Source organism: Mastomys coucha, unplaced genomic scaffold (genome assembly GCF_008632895.1).
Source record: "Mastomys coucha isolate ucsf_1 unplaced genomic scaffold, UCSF_Mcou_1 pScaffold4, whole genome shotgun sequence".
In the NCBI taxonomy this organism is placed as follows: Eukaryota; Metazoa; Chordata; class Mammalia; order Rodentia; family Muridae; genus Mastomys; species Mastomys coucha.
Genome location: NW_022196910.1, coordinates 49,020,794 through 49,034,488, shown reverse-complemented (window position 1 = coordinate 49,034,488; position 13,695 = coordinate 49,020,794). Strand labels below are relative to the sequence as shown.

Here is a 13,695-nt window from a genome sequence, read left to right as displayed (position 1 = left end):
ACACACATTCATACACATATATACTCATACACATACATACACTCAGAGACAGACAGGCAGGCAGACAGACAGACATACAAATAGTAGAAAGGGAGAGACAGGCCTCTTGTGAATGATGAAGTTGAAATACAAGTTTATGCCACGTTTTTTCTACCTTGTCACCTGAAGTCTTGTAAAAATGTACAACACACAGAGTTTGTTCTATGATGCTTAGCCAAGAGTCACATGGATGGCTGTTTGAGCCTCAAGCTAAGCCTTTACTCTGACCATAAATATGTTGGGATGAGATTAGTTGAACCAATGTTTTTTTTTTCTGTTATTGTTTGGAAATCTTAGCCAAGAAATATTTTCCTTCTGGATGTGCTACCTGAATGGGTAACTGAGTGGGACTCCTTGGTGGCCTTTGATCCCATTAGAGAGTTTAAATCAGTGCCCAGTTCTTTGGATGAAAATTGATATTAAAAAGAAACACACCAGGCTGAAGTCACAGGAGATTGTAATGTATACATTCAGAGTCCCAACTTGGAGAGATCGAGTTCCTGTTGATTTCATTGGCTCCATTTTGTTCAGGAGTGATTCTTAGTCTCCACATACTCATATGTCACGGACAGAGCAATATTTAAAATTCCTAAATCCACCTTAAAGATTGAGACACTGTTAGAGCCTGGTGTACACAGCGCCATCCAGTATCAAAGGAAACCGAGTGGCATGTAGCTAATGAACTGGAATTTCTCAGCACTTATGTGTGACTCTGATGTCTTCTTCCTGTAGTATTTTGCCTCCCATGCGTCTTCCTCTTATCAGTTTGGCCTTTTGTTGTTAGGGAGACCTGAACCAATAACCTTGCCAATATAGACGGACTCACTTTGATCTAAGTCTCAGTTTCTTAAGAATGGCCATGGCAATTCCCTCTCCACAGTGCTCAGTAGATGCTCTCCGCAGCCGTAGCAACTGCCTCAGTCCCCTCAGGCAAAGCAGCTCAGTTTGCTCTTGTGACCATCGAAGGTTTAAAGTAGCAGATGTACAGGTTGGCCTTCATGTGAGTCCCCCAACAACTGGATCAGGGACTGTCTCTAACTTTGTTGCCTGCTTGTGGTTTCTGTACTGGGTTGCCTTGTCTGGCCTCAATGAGAAAGAATGTGCCTAGTCCTGCAGTGCTCATCTGCTGGGGCAGGGGCATGATCACCAGTGAGTGCTCCCCCTTCTCAGAGGAGAAGAAGAGGTGGGCAATCGGAGATGATCTGCAAGAAGCAGGGGAACTTGGAAGAGAGAGGGAAGCTGATATTGGGATGTAAGTGAATAAATAATTTGTTTAAAGTTTCCTGTTGTACAGAGCCAAAATGACCAGGCTGGGTGAGATTGACAGTCTCCTTAAGTCTTGCATTCCTAGGTACCCACTCCCATAGGTAGTATAGACACCTATACAGCCCAGAGCTCCTGTTACCATCCCCCACAGTAGATGAAGCCACACCACGAACTCTTTCCACGATCTATAGATGACCACAGGATGAACTCAAAACAGAGATAAACGTGTGGATGTGGTTCCCTTTAAAATAGAGCTTGCTGACAACAATATTCAAACATCCCTCCATCAACTCTGGATAAGCAGAGGCAAGAGTCAAATCTGTGGACTGGTCTTCTCAACACAACACAGAGGTGGAAGCATGTAGACCTTGAGAGGACTCGATGCCCTGAAGCTTGGGAAGTGTCTTTAATGAACCAGGTTTATCACCTCTAACTTTGCTGTTTGAAGAGTCGCCACAAAATTCCTGATTATATTGAAGAGGAAACTTGGTTGCTCAAATTCTCCCTCTTTAGCTTTCTGTTTTCCATTTATTTTCCTATTGTCACTGTTGTCTGAAGGGTGTGTATGGGGCATGTGTGTGCCTTAGTGCTGGCTTCTGTCTCTTAATTGAGACAGTGGCTCCGGCTAGCCTGAGACTCTCTGTCTTCTTCCTTCAGCCTGCCTAATTGCCAGCATTGATTGTTAAAGGCAAGCACCACCATGCCTGGCCTTCAACTCACCTAAGGGAGCATGACACTTAGCCGTGTGTACGTCAACCATTGTCTCCCACAAGGTCTGATGTGACTTGTGGGGAAGCCATCCAGGCTGTCAGCCATTTGTTCCTGAACATCTAGGGAGACTATCAGGCCAAACTCCTCAGTGTGAGAAAGCATGATTGGGCTGATGGTGTTTTGTGGTAGTAAAGACTGGATGCGTTGAGTTTCTATTATGTTATATGCATCCTCCTACCTTAAGTTCGTGGTCTTTAAAATGTGTAAAAATTAAAGAACAAATTTCCTCACAGGTTGTAATTTCTTTTTCTCAATTTCTTCTTCTTTGTAGAGCAAAGAGATTGCGTTCCAGCTTCATGAGGACCTAATGAAGGTTCTTAACGAGCTGTACACGGTGAGTTCAAGCTCTCTCTGCTTCTGTGGACTTCCTGAAGCTTTATATTTCTGCTCACTTTAGACCTTCCTCCAAGCCGTAGTGTTGACGGATGCCCTTCTGGTTAAATCTGAGAGCAGGTGATCGTGTGCTCAGTACACTCCTCTGCCCACCCCTCCTCATTGCCAGAGACCAGTCATTGAGCGTGTGTGCACTTAGCATGCACACACACACAGTTAAATAAATAGCTTAAGAATACAGAACATAGATTCCTCAATTAGTCATATTGTAAGTGGTTAGATTGTATGAGATATGGATTCAATTTTTGAATATTTTGCTTTAAATTGTTATTCTTCCATGCAAGCAATTTAGAGTTGCTTTATTGTAGGATTTTAATTTCTGTCTATTTATATTTTACAGAATTGAGGGTTGACCCTAGGATCAACTTGCATACATAGAATACAAAGCTGTATCTCACTTTTTTTATTCTCTTCCATGTGCCCCTCCACCATCCCAGCTCAATTGGTTCTTTGGTAATGACATCGCACTAATTTTTTTGGGGGGGGCATGGAAATATCTTTATATCCTTGTAATAATTTGCTTTATTTTACTTAACATTTTACTTAGGGTACTATGTATCATCCTAAGAAACTAAACTATTTAAAAACCACTTTATATTTTTTAAATGACTGATATTTTTCTTAATTTAAAATTTTGTTTGTTCCTAAAAGTTCATCTGTATACAATGTAATTTGATAAGTCACATTTTTAGTGTCCCATTAACACTTGTTGATTAAAGGAGTTGGTTAGCTAATTAAACTTTATGTTAAATATTACTTTAAGAAAGTAACATTTTCATAAAATGCTCTAAAGTTGTTTCTTCTTAAGATTTATTTTTATCTATGTATATATATGTGTATCTGTCTAAGCACAAATCATGTGTGTATCCATGCCTGGCATGTCCAGGAAAAGTGTCAGATTTCCTGAAACCAATGTTACAGGCTTTTGTGAGCTGCGTGAAATCGGGGCTGGGAACTGAACTCAGGTCCTTTGAAAGAGCAGCGATCATTCTTAACTTTGAAGCCATCTTCCCAGCTCCTTTCTGAGATTTTTATATCCAGATGATATTGAAGGATGCAGTTACATTTTATATGAGTATAACTATATTTTCATAGAACACATTTGCTGCGTTTTTATTTTGGATTGAATAGATAATTTCTATATGTTAATTTCTCCTTCAGAAACTTTGATTATGTGCAGCCTGCAAAACTTTCATGCTGTGAGGTCTAGCAGTATACTAAACACCTCATGAAGTAGAGTTTCAGATGACACAGGCCAGCTGCCTGCTCATGATTTGTGTGATTTATCAATCTCTAATGACCCAAGGGGTTTCAACCATTTCTAGAATCTTCTTCATTTAAGGTTAAATGAGCGTTATGCCTCTGAGAAGGGCACGGGCAGAGTATGTATTGTCTTCAACTGAAGTCTGCATTGTACTTTCTGTGGAATTGTCTGCCTAGCAATCCAAACCCACTGCTAAGAGTTCACCAAACAAGTCTATTGGTTGTCACAACACAATAAACAGGAGCTTTGTACCTTTGTGTTGTCAGAGACATAGGAGTCAAGCTTCATCACCAGATATGACATCTCTCCAGTCTCTCCTAGGTCCTTCTGTCCACTGGGCTTGGGTATTTGGCAGGCCCTGGGAGTTGGATGGAGTCAGCTGACACATTTTCAGGGCTGTAATCAGTTAGTATAAAATCTGAAGCAGTCAGGTCCTGGAAAAGGTTACTAGAGATTGGATGACCTTGTCAGTCATTCAACCCCTCAGAGTCAGTGTGACAATTAAGAGATAGAGGGAAAGGCAATGTTGAGATCGTTTTTGAGCTCCTAGAAAGAAGGAAATTCACTTCAGAGAGCATGCTCAGTGTAGACCACAGACCACCTTCAATGAGAACTTCCCCCTCCTCCAGCCCCTTCAGCCCCTTCACACATACATGCACACTACACACACACTCACGGCACACATATACACACATACACACAAACACACACTCACCACCCTACTACATACCACACACACTTTCAAAGATGTGTCTCTTCCTACACCTTATATCAGAGACACACAAATTCTGACCTGCCCAAATGAAATCCTTACATCCTACGTCCTCAGTGTACACGGAGAAAGCATAAAAGTGCAGTACAGCTGAACAGTGGTCCAGGGGTTGAAGCAGCACAGTTTAGTTTAACCACTGACTAGTATTTTGATTAGGAGCAAATAATCCTCTGGTTGTATCACATGTAGAATTTTTTACAGCTAACGATGTCATAATGGTCACTAAAGTGAGGGTATTAAGTACATTGCCTTGGGGAATTTGGTTGCTGTCTGTTTTCCTAGTCAAACATTCATCCCTCCATCCCTCGTTTGCTCACAAACCCTTGAAACCACCTGGGCGTTCAGGAGGTGAACATTTGGGAAATATATTAACTTATTTATGAGCAGGCTATTTTAAATTACAGTCAGCCTCACAGTAAGCGACAGTCTTACGCATGGGCTTCCTACTCTAAAATGTTGTTCCCATAGAGCTTATTATTCAGACATCCCAGAAGGCTTTAAGCCTGTAGCATGCAGGTGCTCAGGCAAACAATAGAAAGTGACAGTAATCGCTCCTACATTAGAACCCAATCCGACACATCAAGTTTGTGAATGGTGATGTCATGACATACAGTGTAATGCTTCGACGAATGGAATAAGATACATAGAGCAATAAGGCTTAGGGTTCTGAATGGGGGAGACGGGATTATGGCGTAAGACTGACATTTACTAGTCAAAATGAGATATCATGGGAGGAGAGGTCTTGAAAATGTGCAAGCTAGCTAGCTCCTTTTCTATGTTTGCCCCATCTTGCTTTTGTTTGCCAAAAAAATGTGGATTCAAAATGGATTCAAGCCTCTAGCTGGATTTTTTTTAGACTACCACAAGGGACAAGCCAAAGCACTTAAGCTTAGTTTGGCCTTGAATAGCAGAGATGCCAGAAGTTAACGGCACAAACGCATTAGAAGTTTACACTCTCTCCTAAGAGTTTGAAGACTGTCAGCACAGAGCTGATATCCAGAAGAGGATTCAGGCTGTTGTTCGGGGAAACCCAATTGCAGCATCCGTCCTTGGAGTCGTAGATAGTTACAGGAACTCTAGGCCATGGCCTCTGCATTCCTGGAAACAGTGGGGAGAGGGAGGAGCAGGCTCCTATCTATCAGGCAGGCCTGAGGAAACTCCTGCGTTATGCTTTCTTATGTATCTCATGGGTCCGAACTTAGAATGGTCCCTGAGAGCTTCAAGGATGCCTAGAAATTGCAGTCTTTTGCTAGCCAGCGCATTGCTAATGGTTGTCTGTTGTTTGTTTCACAGGGATTTAGGAAGTTACTCATAGGTAGTTGTGCCTCCCAGAGTAGCTAAGAGTTACTGTGTACTTATTGTGCATGCGCTTGTTATTATGCTAACACATTACGTGATCTCTGCACAGCATCACCTGTTAACTCTTTACCCTTATTCTGTAGTTGTGGGACCTAAGGGCATAGCGAGGCTTGCCCTGGCTTGCACAGTCTCTAGTAAAGTGAGAACTCAAACCACAGCTGGCTCCAGAGCCTGGGGGCCTTCACTGCCACTTTGTATTTGTTGGTATAGTTTTAGGGAATCATTCTGAAACCAGATTTCTAAATGTCACTGCCTCCCCCAAATGAGAATACATTAAGTCAGTTTTTACCTGCCCATTTGTACATCTTTATAATAGCATTAATATTGCTATAATAATAATAAAAATTATAAAAAGTAAGTGAAAAGTGAAACATGTACCTGGCTGGCCACCTGTGCTGCTTAGCAGTAGTACTCATCCAAATAAATAGCTAATGGGTGGGACCTAGTGGGCCAAAGGTAAAGGGGTATCCGGGATCCTCAGCCTCCATTTCTGAGTCTCAGCTGCTAACATACATCCTGAGTTGAGCATTTGAAATAGAGCTACACAGAAGAACCAACAAGGTTGATAGTGGTGTTAAGAACCCAGCCATAGGCTGGGTGATAGCAGTGCACACCTTTAATCCTCGTACTCTGGAGACAGTATTTCTAAGTTCAAGGCCAGTCTGGTCTACAGTGTGAATTCAAAGACAGCCAAGGCTATGTAGAGAAAACCTGTCTAGAAAAATCCAAAAAAGAAGAAGAGGAGAGGGAGGAAAGAGAGGAGGCGGGAGAAGGAAGTAGAAGAAGAGGAAGAGGAGGAGGAGGAGGAAGAAGAAACCAGCAATAGCATGTTAAAATGGCTAGCCATCAGCAAACCTGTATTTGTATCTCAGCTCTGGTCATTGCTATCTGTATAGTCCTGGGAAAGCACTTCACCTCTCTGAGCATCTATATTAGACATGGTTTCTCCAGAGAATCTCAACCAATGGGGCGGTGAGGCTGCACATGTGAGTGAGGGTGTATGTATGTGTGAGTGAACATGTATGCATGTGTCCATGCATGCATGCAAAGTAATTTTGTGACAAGATGTCATGTAGCTCAGGCTAGCTTCAAATTCACTCTATAGTAGAAGCTAACCTTGAATACCTAATAGGAAGCAAGAATGTGGTTGCCTCCCAAGTGCTGGGATAACAGGTGTGTGGCACCCGCCCAGCCTAATTATCACAGTTGTGGAGAAAACAAACATCCCAAGACCTTGAGCTAGGGAGACTCCAGAGCAGCAATGGTACAGTTTCTAGTCTGAGTCCAAAAGCCTGAGAAACCCTGGAGGGCTGGCCCTATAAGTCCCAATCAGATTCCATGTGTGAGAGTCCATTGGCCCAGCCACACACTGCGCCTGGAGTCAGCATTTCCCGGCTGTTTTGTGCAGTACAGGATACAGATGGATTACATAAGGAGTGACACGGTGCACTGGCTTAAGTGGTAATACCATCTAGAAACACCCTCTGAGACAGACAGACCTACAGTGATGTTTAACAACTTAACCAGGCTGCACTTGGTCTGGTCAGGATGGCATTTAAAATTAGCCACCATACAATTTGATAAAGCATCAGAGAAGGAGGAGGGTTGGATGGCTCTTAAGCCACGCCTCTCCCACCTCTGCCTCAGTTTCTCATCTGCAGTGGCAATCATAAGAGTAGCCAACTCTTCCACTTACTCATAAGAGTCAACATTGCAAAGACTAATTGTTCATTCAAGACTTTTGACTGTTTTCCACATGTGGCACTGTTCCTTGCACTGGAGGGAGATCGATGAATAAAATCCAGTATATCTGTATGGGTCAAGTTCTACTGAGAAGATGTAAGCAGAAAACGCAAATAGTGGTATGTTGGACCACTGAGGTATGAGAGCTAATGTAGACAAAATCACTCAGGACTGTGGGTAAACAACAGGTGACCATTCCTCTCATCCTCACCATCCTCATCTTAGTTACCAGTGGGCAGGGATGGTCACCAGTCCCTCTCTGTCTCGTGGACTGGATACAGAAGTCAGGGACAGTGTTACTGGTGGTAATCACGTAGCTTTTATACATATGCAACTCAAGTCTTCCTTTTCACACTACTTGGAGCCAGATCAGATTTTTGAACATTTGTATAGACTTTACCAGATGAGTGCATATTTACTTCCAAGTCTTCCTTTTCACACTACTTGGAGCCAGATCAGATTTTTGAACATTTGCATAGACTTTACCAGATGAGTGCATATTTACTTCAAGTACTTGAGATCCAAAAGGTCCAAAATTTTTAAACATCGGGTTGACACTCTAAATTTGGGAGATTACAGATCTTAGATTTGAGGGTCATGGTTTACTTAGCCAATATGCAGTTTTCTTTTTCCTTAGAGTAAATTTTGGGAGGCAAGGAGGTAATTTGTGTAAGAAAATGAAATCAATAGCATCAGGCTGGTGCTGGGTAGCTAGGCAAAGAAAAACTGAGATACAGGGTATATGACATAGGGAGTTGGTTAGAGGGAACATTCAAAAACAAGTGCCTTCAACACCCCCATAAAGGCTTTGTCCTGATACCAAAACCTCAGGTTAAAGTCAAGGTTACCCTGTATTTTAAATTATATGTTTATTACATATATAAATATATGATTATTGAAATTTTATATATGTAAACATATGATATACAGCTACTTATCTTCTGTTAGTGTTTCTGTACATTCCATAGGCTATATGGAACTTTACAAAAGAGTTTAGTGTCGGTAGTGAGCTAATCCTAATAGAGATTAACATAAGTATAGTAAATACACATGAAACCGTCAGTTAATTGTGTGTAATTGATTCTCTCTCACTTTGTGCATCAGTAGTGGCATGCGTGACTACTTGAGAAGTAATCCATCCTCAAGGTCTCTTCAATCACAAGGAAGAGAACTGAGAAATGAGGTGTGCACACCCTGATGGTCCAATGGGCACATCCATCTTGATGCTGACTTCACGTAGCAGCCCCATGACAAAGGCAGACCTAATCTCTGTGTTACAAATAGGAGCTGGGGCTGAACAGTTAGCTCAGGGTCACACAGACAGCCTGTGACTCATCCAAAATCTAATCCCAGCTCTTTCTCCAAAACCTATCATTCGTCTGGACCTCTGCCTTAGGGAGGATGCCAGGAGAAATGGAGGGAGAAGTGTGTGTGTGTGTGTGTGTGTGTGTGTGTGAGAGAGAGAGAGAGAGAGAGAGAGGGAGGGAAACAGAGAGAGTGTGTATATGTGAGAGAGGGAAAGAGAGAGGGTGAGAGAGTGTGTGTGAAAGAGAGAGTGTGTATGTATGTAAGAGAGTGTATGAGAAAGAATGTGTATGAGAGTGTGTGTATGTGAGAAAGAGAGAGGAGAGAATGAGTTTGTGAGTGTATGTGTGTGTGAGAGAAAATATGTGTGTATATGAAAGAGAATGTGTGTGAGAGAGACCTGGGTATGTCCATTTGGAGTACCTTAAAAGCATTGTCTCTCATTTAGCCTGAACATGGCACTGTCCATTGTACGGGGCAGCAATAGCGACCAAACACCGAGACTTCTTCTCTCCATGGTTTACTCAGGAAATTCTTCTCTCCACGGTTTACTCAGGAAATTTTCTTTCGTGTTAACAGCTCTTTTAGGTACCCAAGTGTTACAACTCTCTTAGGTTCCTAAGTGTTATGGCTCTTTAGGTGTTACGGCTCTTCCCACTTCTGCAGGATGGGCTGCGGTGGCGGCTGCTGCAGCGGCTCTGCGAAGTCACCGCTGCTCTTGCTCCTGCGTAATCTCCGCTGCTGCTCTTGTTGTTTCTGCATAGCCGTTGCTGCTCTTCTTCTGTGGAGTCGCCCCGCTGCTCCTGCTTTGTTGCTGCTCTTGCCGCTGCTCTTGCTTCGGTGGAGTGGCGTGGAATGGCCGCTGCTCTTTCTTCTGTGGAGCGCCCCTTATATACCCAAGTCTGAGCTCTCAAGTCCTCCTGGATTGGTTCCCTGGCAATCGCCTCATTAGCATACACCTGCTTGGGAGGGGCGTGGTAGCACGCACCTGCTCGGGTTTGGCACATGATTGGTTAGCATACACCCGCTCCAGAGACACCTAATTTGCATGAGCCTGCTCGGGAGGGGCACATGCGCAGTGGAATCGTCTATCGCTGCCGCTGTGTGCGTCTTGGATTCGATCGTCCGGGCAGCTGCCTACAGTCCATACCTTGTGTCATACCAGTTCAGACTGGTTTTTGCTGCGATCCACTGTTTTGATTCTTTCACCTGTGCTTTCTTCCTTCTGAGCCCAATCCTGTTTGTCCAGCCACATAAATGACAGATAGAAGCTCTGGCAGGCACCATCCCAGAGGCTTATGCAGGGAGCACAGCCCACCTTGGCCTTCACATATGTTGGAGGCACATAGTTTCACATGAGAACACAGGAGATGGTTATTGTTTTAATGGGAATGAGAAGGATGGTGCTATTACTTTGAGCCTTTCTCTTGGTCTCAGAGAACTATAAGCCTCCAGTTGGTCTTGAGTTTACAAAGCAGGAGCCTAGCAGCTCCTGAGGAGGCATGCCTCAGGCAAGGTTGGAGGTTCTAAGACACTTGCCTTATATCAGTTTTCTCAGTGAGCCTCAAAGAACTCTCTCTCTCTCTCCCTCTCTCTCTCTCTCTCTCTGTGTGTGTGTGCATGTGTGTGTGTGTGTAGTATTTCTTTTACCTCAAGGGCACTTTGAGTATTTCAAATCTATATTTCTGTAATGAAGATGAAAATTAATTCCTTTGAGATGAACTCCAAAAAGACCTGAGTCTCAGAGCAAAATCCTGCACAGAAAGCAGAAAGGAGGAAGGAGTATGTAAAGATCTCCCACTCTGAAACCCTCACTGAATACCAAATTCCCCATGAAGCCACGTGGAAAGAGAGTTTTCAAAGGCAGTCTAGTTAGGGATCACGGACAACAAACTGTTTCCATTATGTGTGCCCCTTGCTTTGGCTGCTAGCTTCTTGAGTGGAAACAAAAAGGTGCAGGCATCCTGAGTCTCCTGGTCAGTAGCCCCAGAACTGACTTGGAGGGAGGGCTAGCAAATCTTTGTGTTAATGTCCCAGTGACTACAGCTTACAAAGTTAACATTTCATGGATCCATGACGACAGTTATTTGACAATTTTACAGAGACGTATTTTAGGGCACTCCACTAGTTAATGATGCTCCAGTACCCTTTAGTTCCTGCTAAGAGTTTTCATTTTATTAATGAGATTTGAAAGTCACTTATGGCTGGTGCTTCTACACCGCAAATACACAGACAAAAATATGACTAAGTGAACAATATGAACTTATTTCCCCAAAATTACTTGGTTTGGAGATAAAAAAGAATGTGCACATTTTATTATTATTATTTTTTAAAATACTAAAGAATGTTTGTACTGAGGATGTTTGAAAACTACAAAGTATTTTGCCCAAAGTATTGTATTCTGGAATATAGAATTGTGGCTTTTAAATGATTAGAATCTGTTACTGACAGACATCTTAATTGGGTTTATTTTTATTGGGTAACTAAGCTGTGGAGCTTAGTTTGCTGTTGCTCATCAAACCTATAGATGACATAAATATAATACTAAATATACATAGTACTAACCAGAACATAGAATAAACACTTTTCCTCAATTAATTATCTCAAGATGGGACTAGAAGTGATTCTCAGTAGAAAGAAAATAAATCATATAAAGGAAATTAAGATCCAAGTCAATTGTATCTGGCAATCCATTCCAACCTACCTAAATTCACATGGTTTCTCCCTCATGTAATAGTCTGGATTTAACATGCCCACGTCTGGTAGAATTTTAGTACTAAACTGATGTCTAGAAGTCAACTTAATCTCCTCCTTTTGGAAGTAGAGTCCCAGAGCTAATTCATGGCCAGGTTGAAAGTGGAACTTGGGCCTTGAATTCAGACTAGCAGTGAGTGGATTCCTGTGAGGTGTGGGCCGGGTCAGAGCAGGAGACTCTGTGCCAGTTCAAATACTCTGTGCCAGTTCAGAGGCTCTCTGGGTCGCAGTTGCATACCTCCTTCCTGGCACTGTTCCGAGCCATTTACATAATTAGCTCTTTCAACTCTTCTGGCAGGAAGCTGAGCCACAGAGACTGAAGTACCTTGCCAGACATGACAGGAAGTCCCAGACCAGGCTGAGTCTGTGCTTTTAGCCCACATCCTGTACCTTTTTATTAGGGATTTTACAGTCAAGTAGACCTCATGGTTGGCCACCGTATCCGTGATTTCTTCATTTGTGGAGTCAACCAATCATGGATCAAAAAATGGTCCCCAAACCAGCATCTCTCCTGGACAGCCATGGACCTGGTATTATTATTACAGTTCTCCGGGTAACATAGTATAGCACCTATGTACTCAACATGTGCATTGCACTGGGTATGGTAAATCATCTAGGGATGATTTAAAGTATATAAGAGTGTGTACAAAGACTCTGTACAAGGTGTCCTTTAATGTAGAAGACTTGAGCATCCTCACCCAGATTTCAATACCTATGAGGCCTTGTGGAACCTGTCCCCTGGGGATTCTGAGGGACTACCGTTATGCACTAAACGATAGGTGACACCAGCAGACCTCGGTGATGCCAAGAAAAGTCTGCAGTGTGGACTGAGAAGAGCCACAGAGATGAGTCTAACAAAGAGTCCCGAGGACAGCGAGTCTTACATTCTTGGAGGTGATAAGAGAGAGACCCAGATATACAGTAAATGGAGCAGCAGGGTCAAAGCCCAGAGTGGGGGAAAGGCCAAGGTCCATTCACAGATTTCCCCCTAGAGTCCTATCTAGGAAGAAAATCAGTGGCTCGATGGTTTTGTGACACTTATTAGATAAGGTTACCACAGAACTACAGACGAAGTCTAGGGAGATGGCTCCATGGGGTATAATGGTTGTTGTGTTATATAAAAATATAAGAGAGAAGGAATATGTTTGGTGGAGGTACAGTCAGGTGTTGGGGGAAGGAGTGCATCTGTGGGCCCATGCTGAGACATCCCTTCTTCCTGAGAGACCAGACACATGATGGTATAGTATAGAATAGAGTTTATTCAAGGCATGGGGAGGGGAGTTGAGAAAGTAGCAACAGAGAAAGGCAGAGAGAGAGAGAGAGAGAGAGAGAGAGAGTAGAGGAGTAGAAGCTGGCCATGAGTACGTGGAAAGAGAGGGGAGCGGAATGGGGAGAGAGGAAGTAGAAGCAGGAGCAAGAGCAAAAAGGCAAGAGAGCAAGGAGGGGGCAAGCCGCCTCTTCTATAGTGAGTCAGGCATGCCTGGCTGTTGCCAGGCAACTAGGGTGGAGCCTAGACTAAATACCAACAATGGTAGTCCCACAATCGTGAAGACCAGAGTTCAGGCCCTCATCCCCAACATAAAACACCAAGCACAGTGACCTCTGCCTGTAATTTCAGCTCTGGGAGGTAAAGACAGAATGCCTGCAACCTTTGCTGGCCCACCAATCCAGTAAATCATCCTGCTGCAGGTTCAGAGAGAGAAAGAAAGAGGGAGAAAGAGAGAGAGAGATGTTAGTTACAGAGAGATTGGGAGGGCAACTGGCATAGGCCTCTCTGGCCTCCACACACTTGCGCAGTCACATAAGCATACAATTATATAGAACTTTTAAAAAATAAAAAGGTGAGATTCCAATCAAAAGCAGGCTGAAAACTCAAAGCTTTCTTGCCCAGATTCACAAAGGGCCTTTGCTCTCTCCCTCCCTTTCATCTTCATAACAGAGTGAGAAGCATTCAGCTTGAGACTTAAGAGGATAGGTGTCAAATTTCAGACTATTGTTCATTAAAAGAAAAGGATTCTCTTGCCGCCTG

At 43.1% G+C, this 13,695-nt stretch overlaps 1 protein-coding gene and 1 long non-coding RNA gene across 5 annotated transcripts in view; one reads left to right on the top strand and one right to left on the bottom strand.

Annotated features, from left to right (window-relative positions):
• Positions 1 to 4,635, bottom strand: part of LOC116075712 — a 34,545-nt gene extending 29,910 nt beyond the window's left edge. Inside the window, exons 1-2 of one of the 2 annotated variants that reach the window (XR_004112691.1) lie at positions 4,548 to 4,635; positions 3,986 to 4,129 (exon numbers count right to left, since the gene is read on the bottom strand). This is a non-coding gene — a long non-coding RNA (uncharacterized LOC116075712). Of the gene's footprint in view, positions 1 to 3,985; positions 4,130 to 4,526 lie in introns of both variants that reach the window. The other variant, XR_004112690.1, reaches the window with a different exon arrangement.
• The window catches only part of Srgap1 (SLIT-ROBO Rho GTPase activating protein 1), a 297,115-nt gene that overhangs the window by 164,215 nt on the left and 119,205 nt on the right, over positions 1 to 13,695 (top strand). For all 3 annotated transcript variants that reach the window (XM_031348981.1, XM_031348982.1, XM_031348983.1), the window contains exon 4: positions 2,348 to 2,410. In XM_031348981.1, coding sequence (XP_031204841.1) covers positions 2,348 to 2,410 — 63 coding nt within the window. The remainder of the gene's footprint in view (positions 1 to 2,347; positions 2,411 to 13,695) is intronic.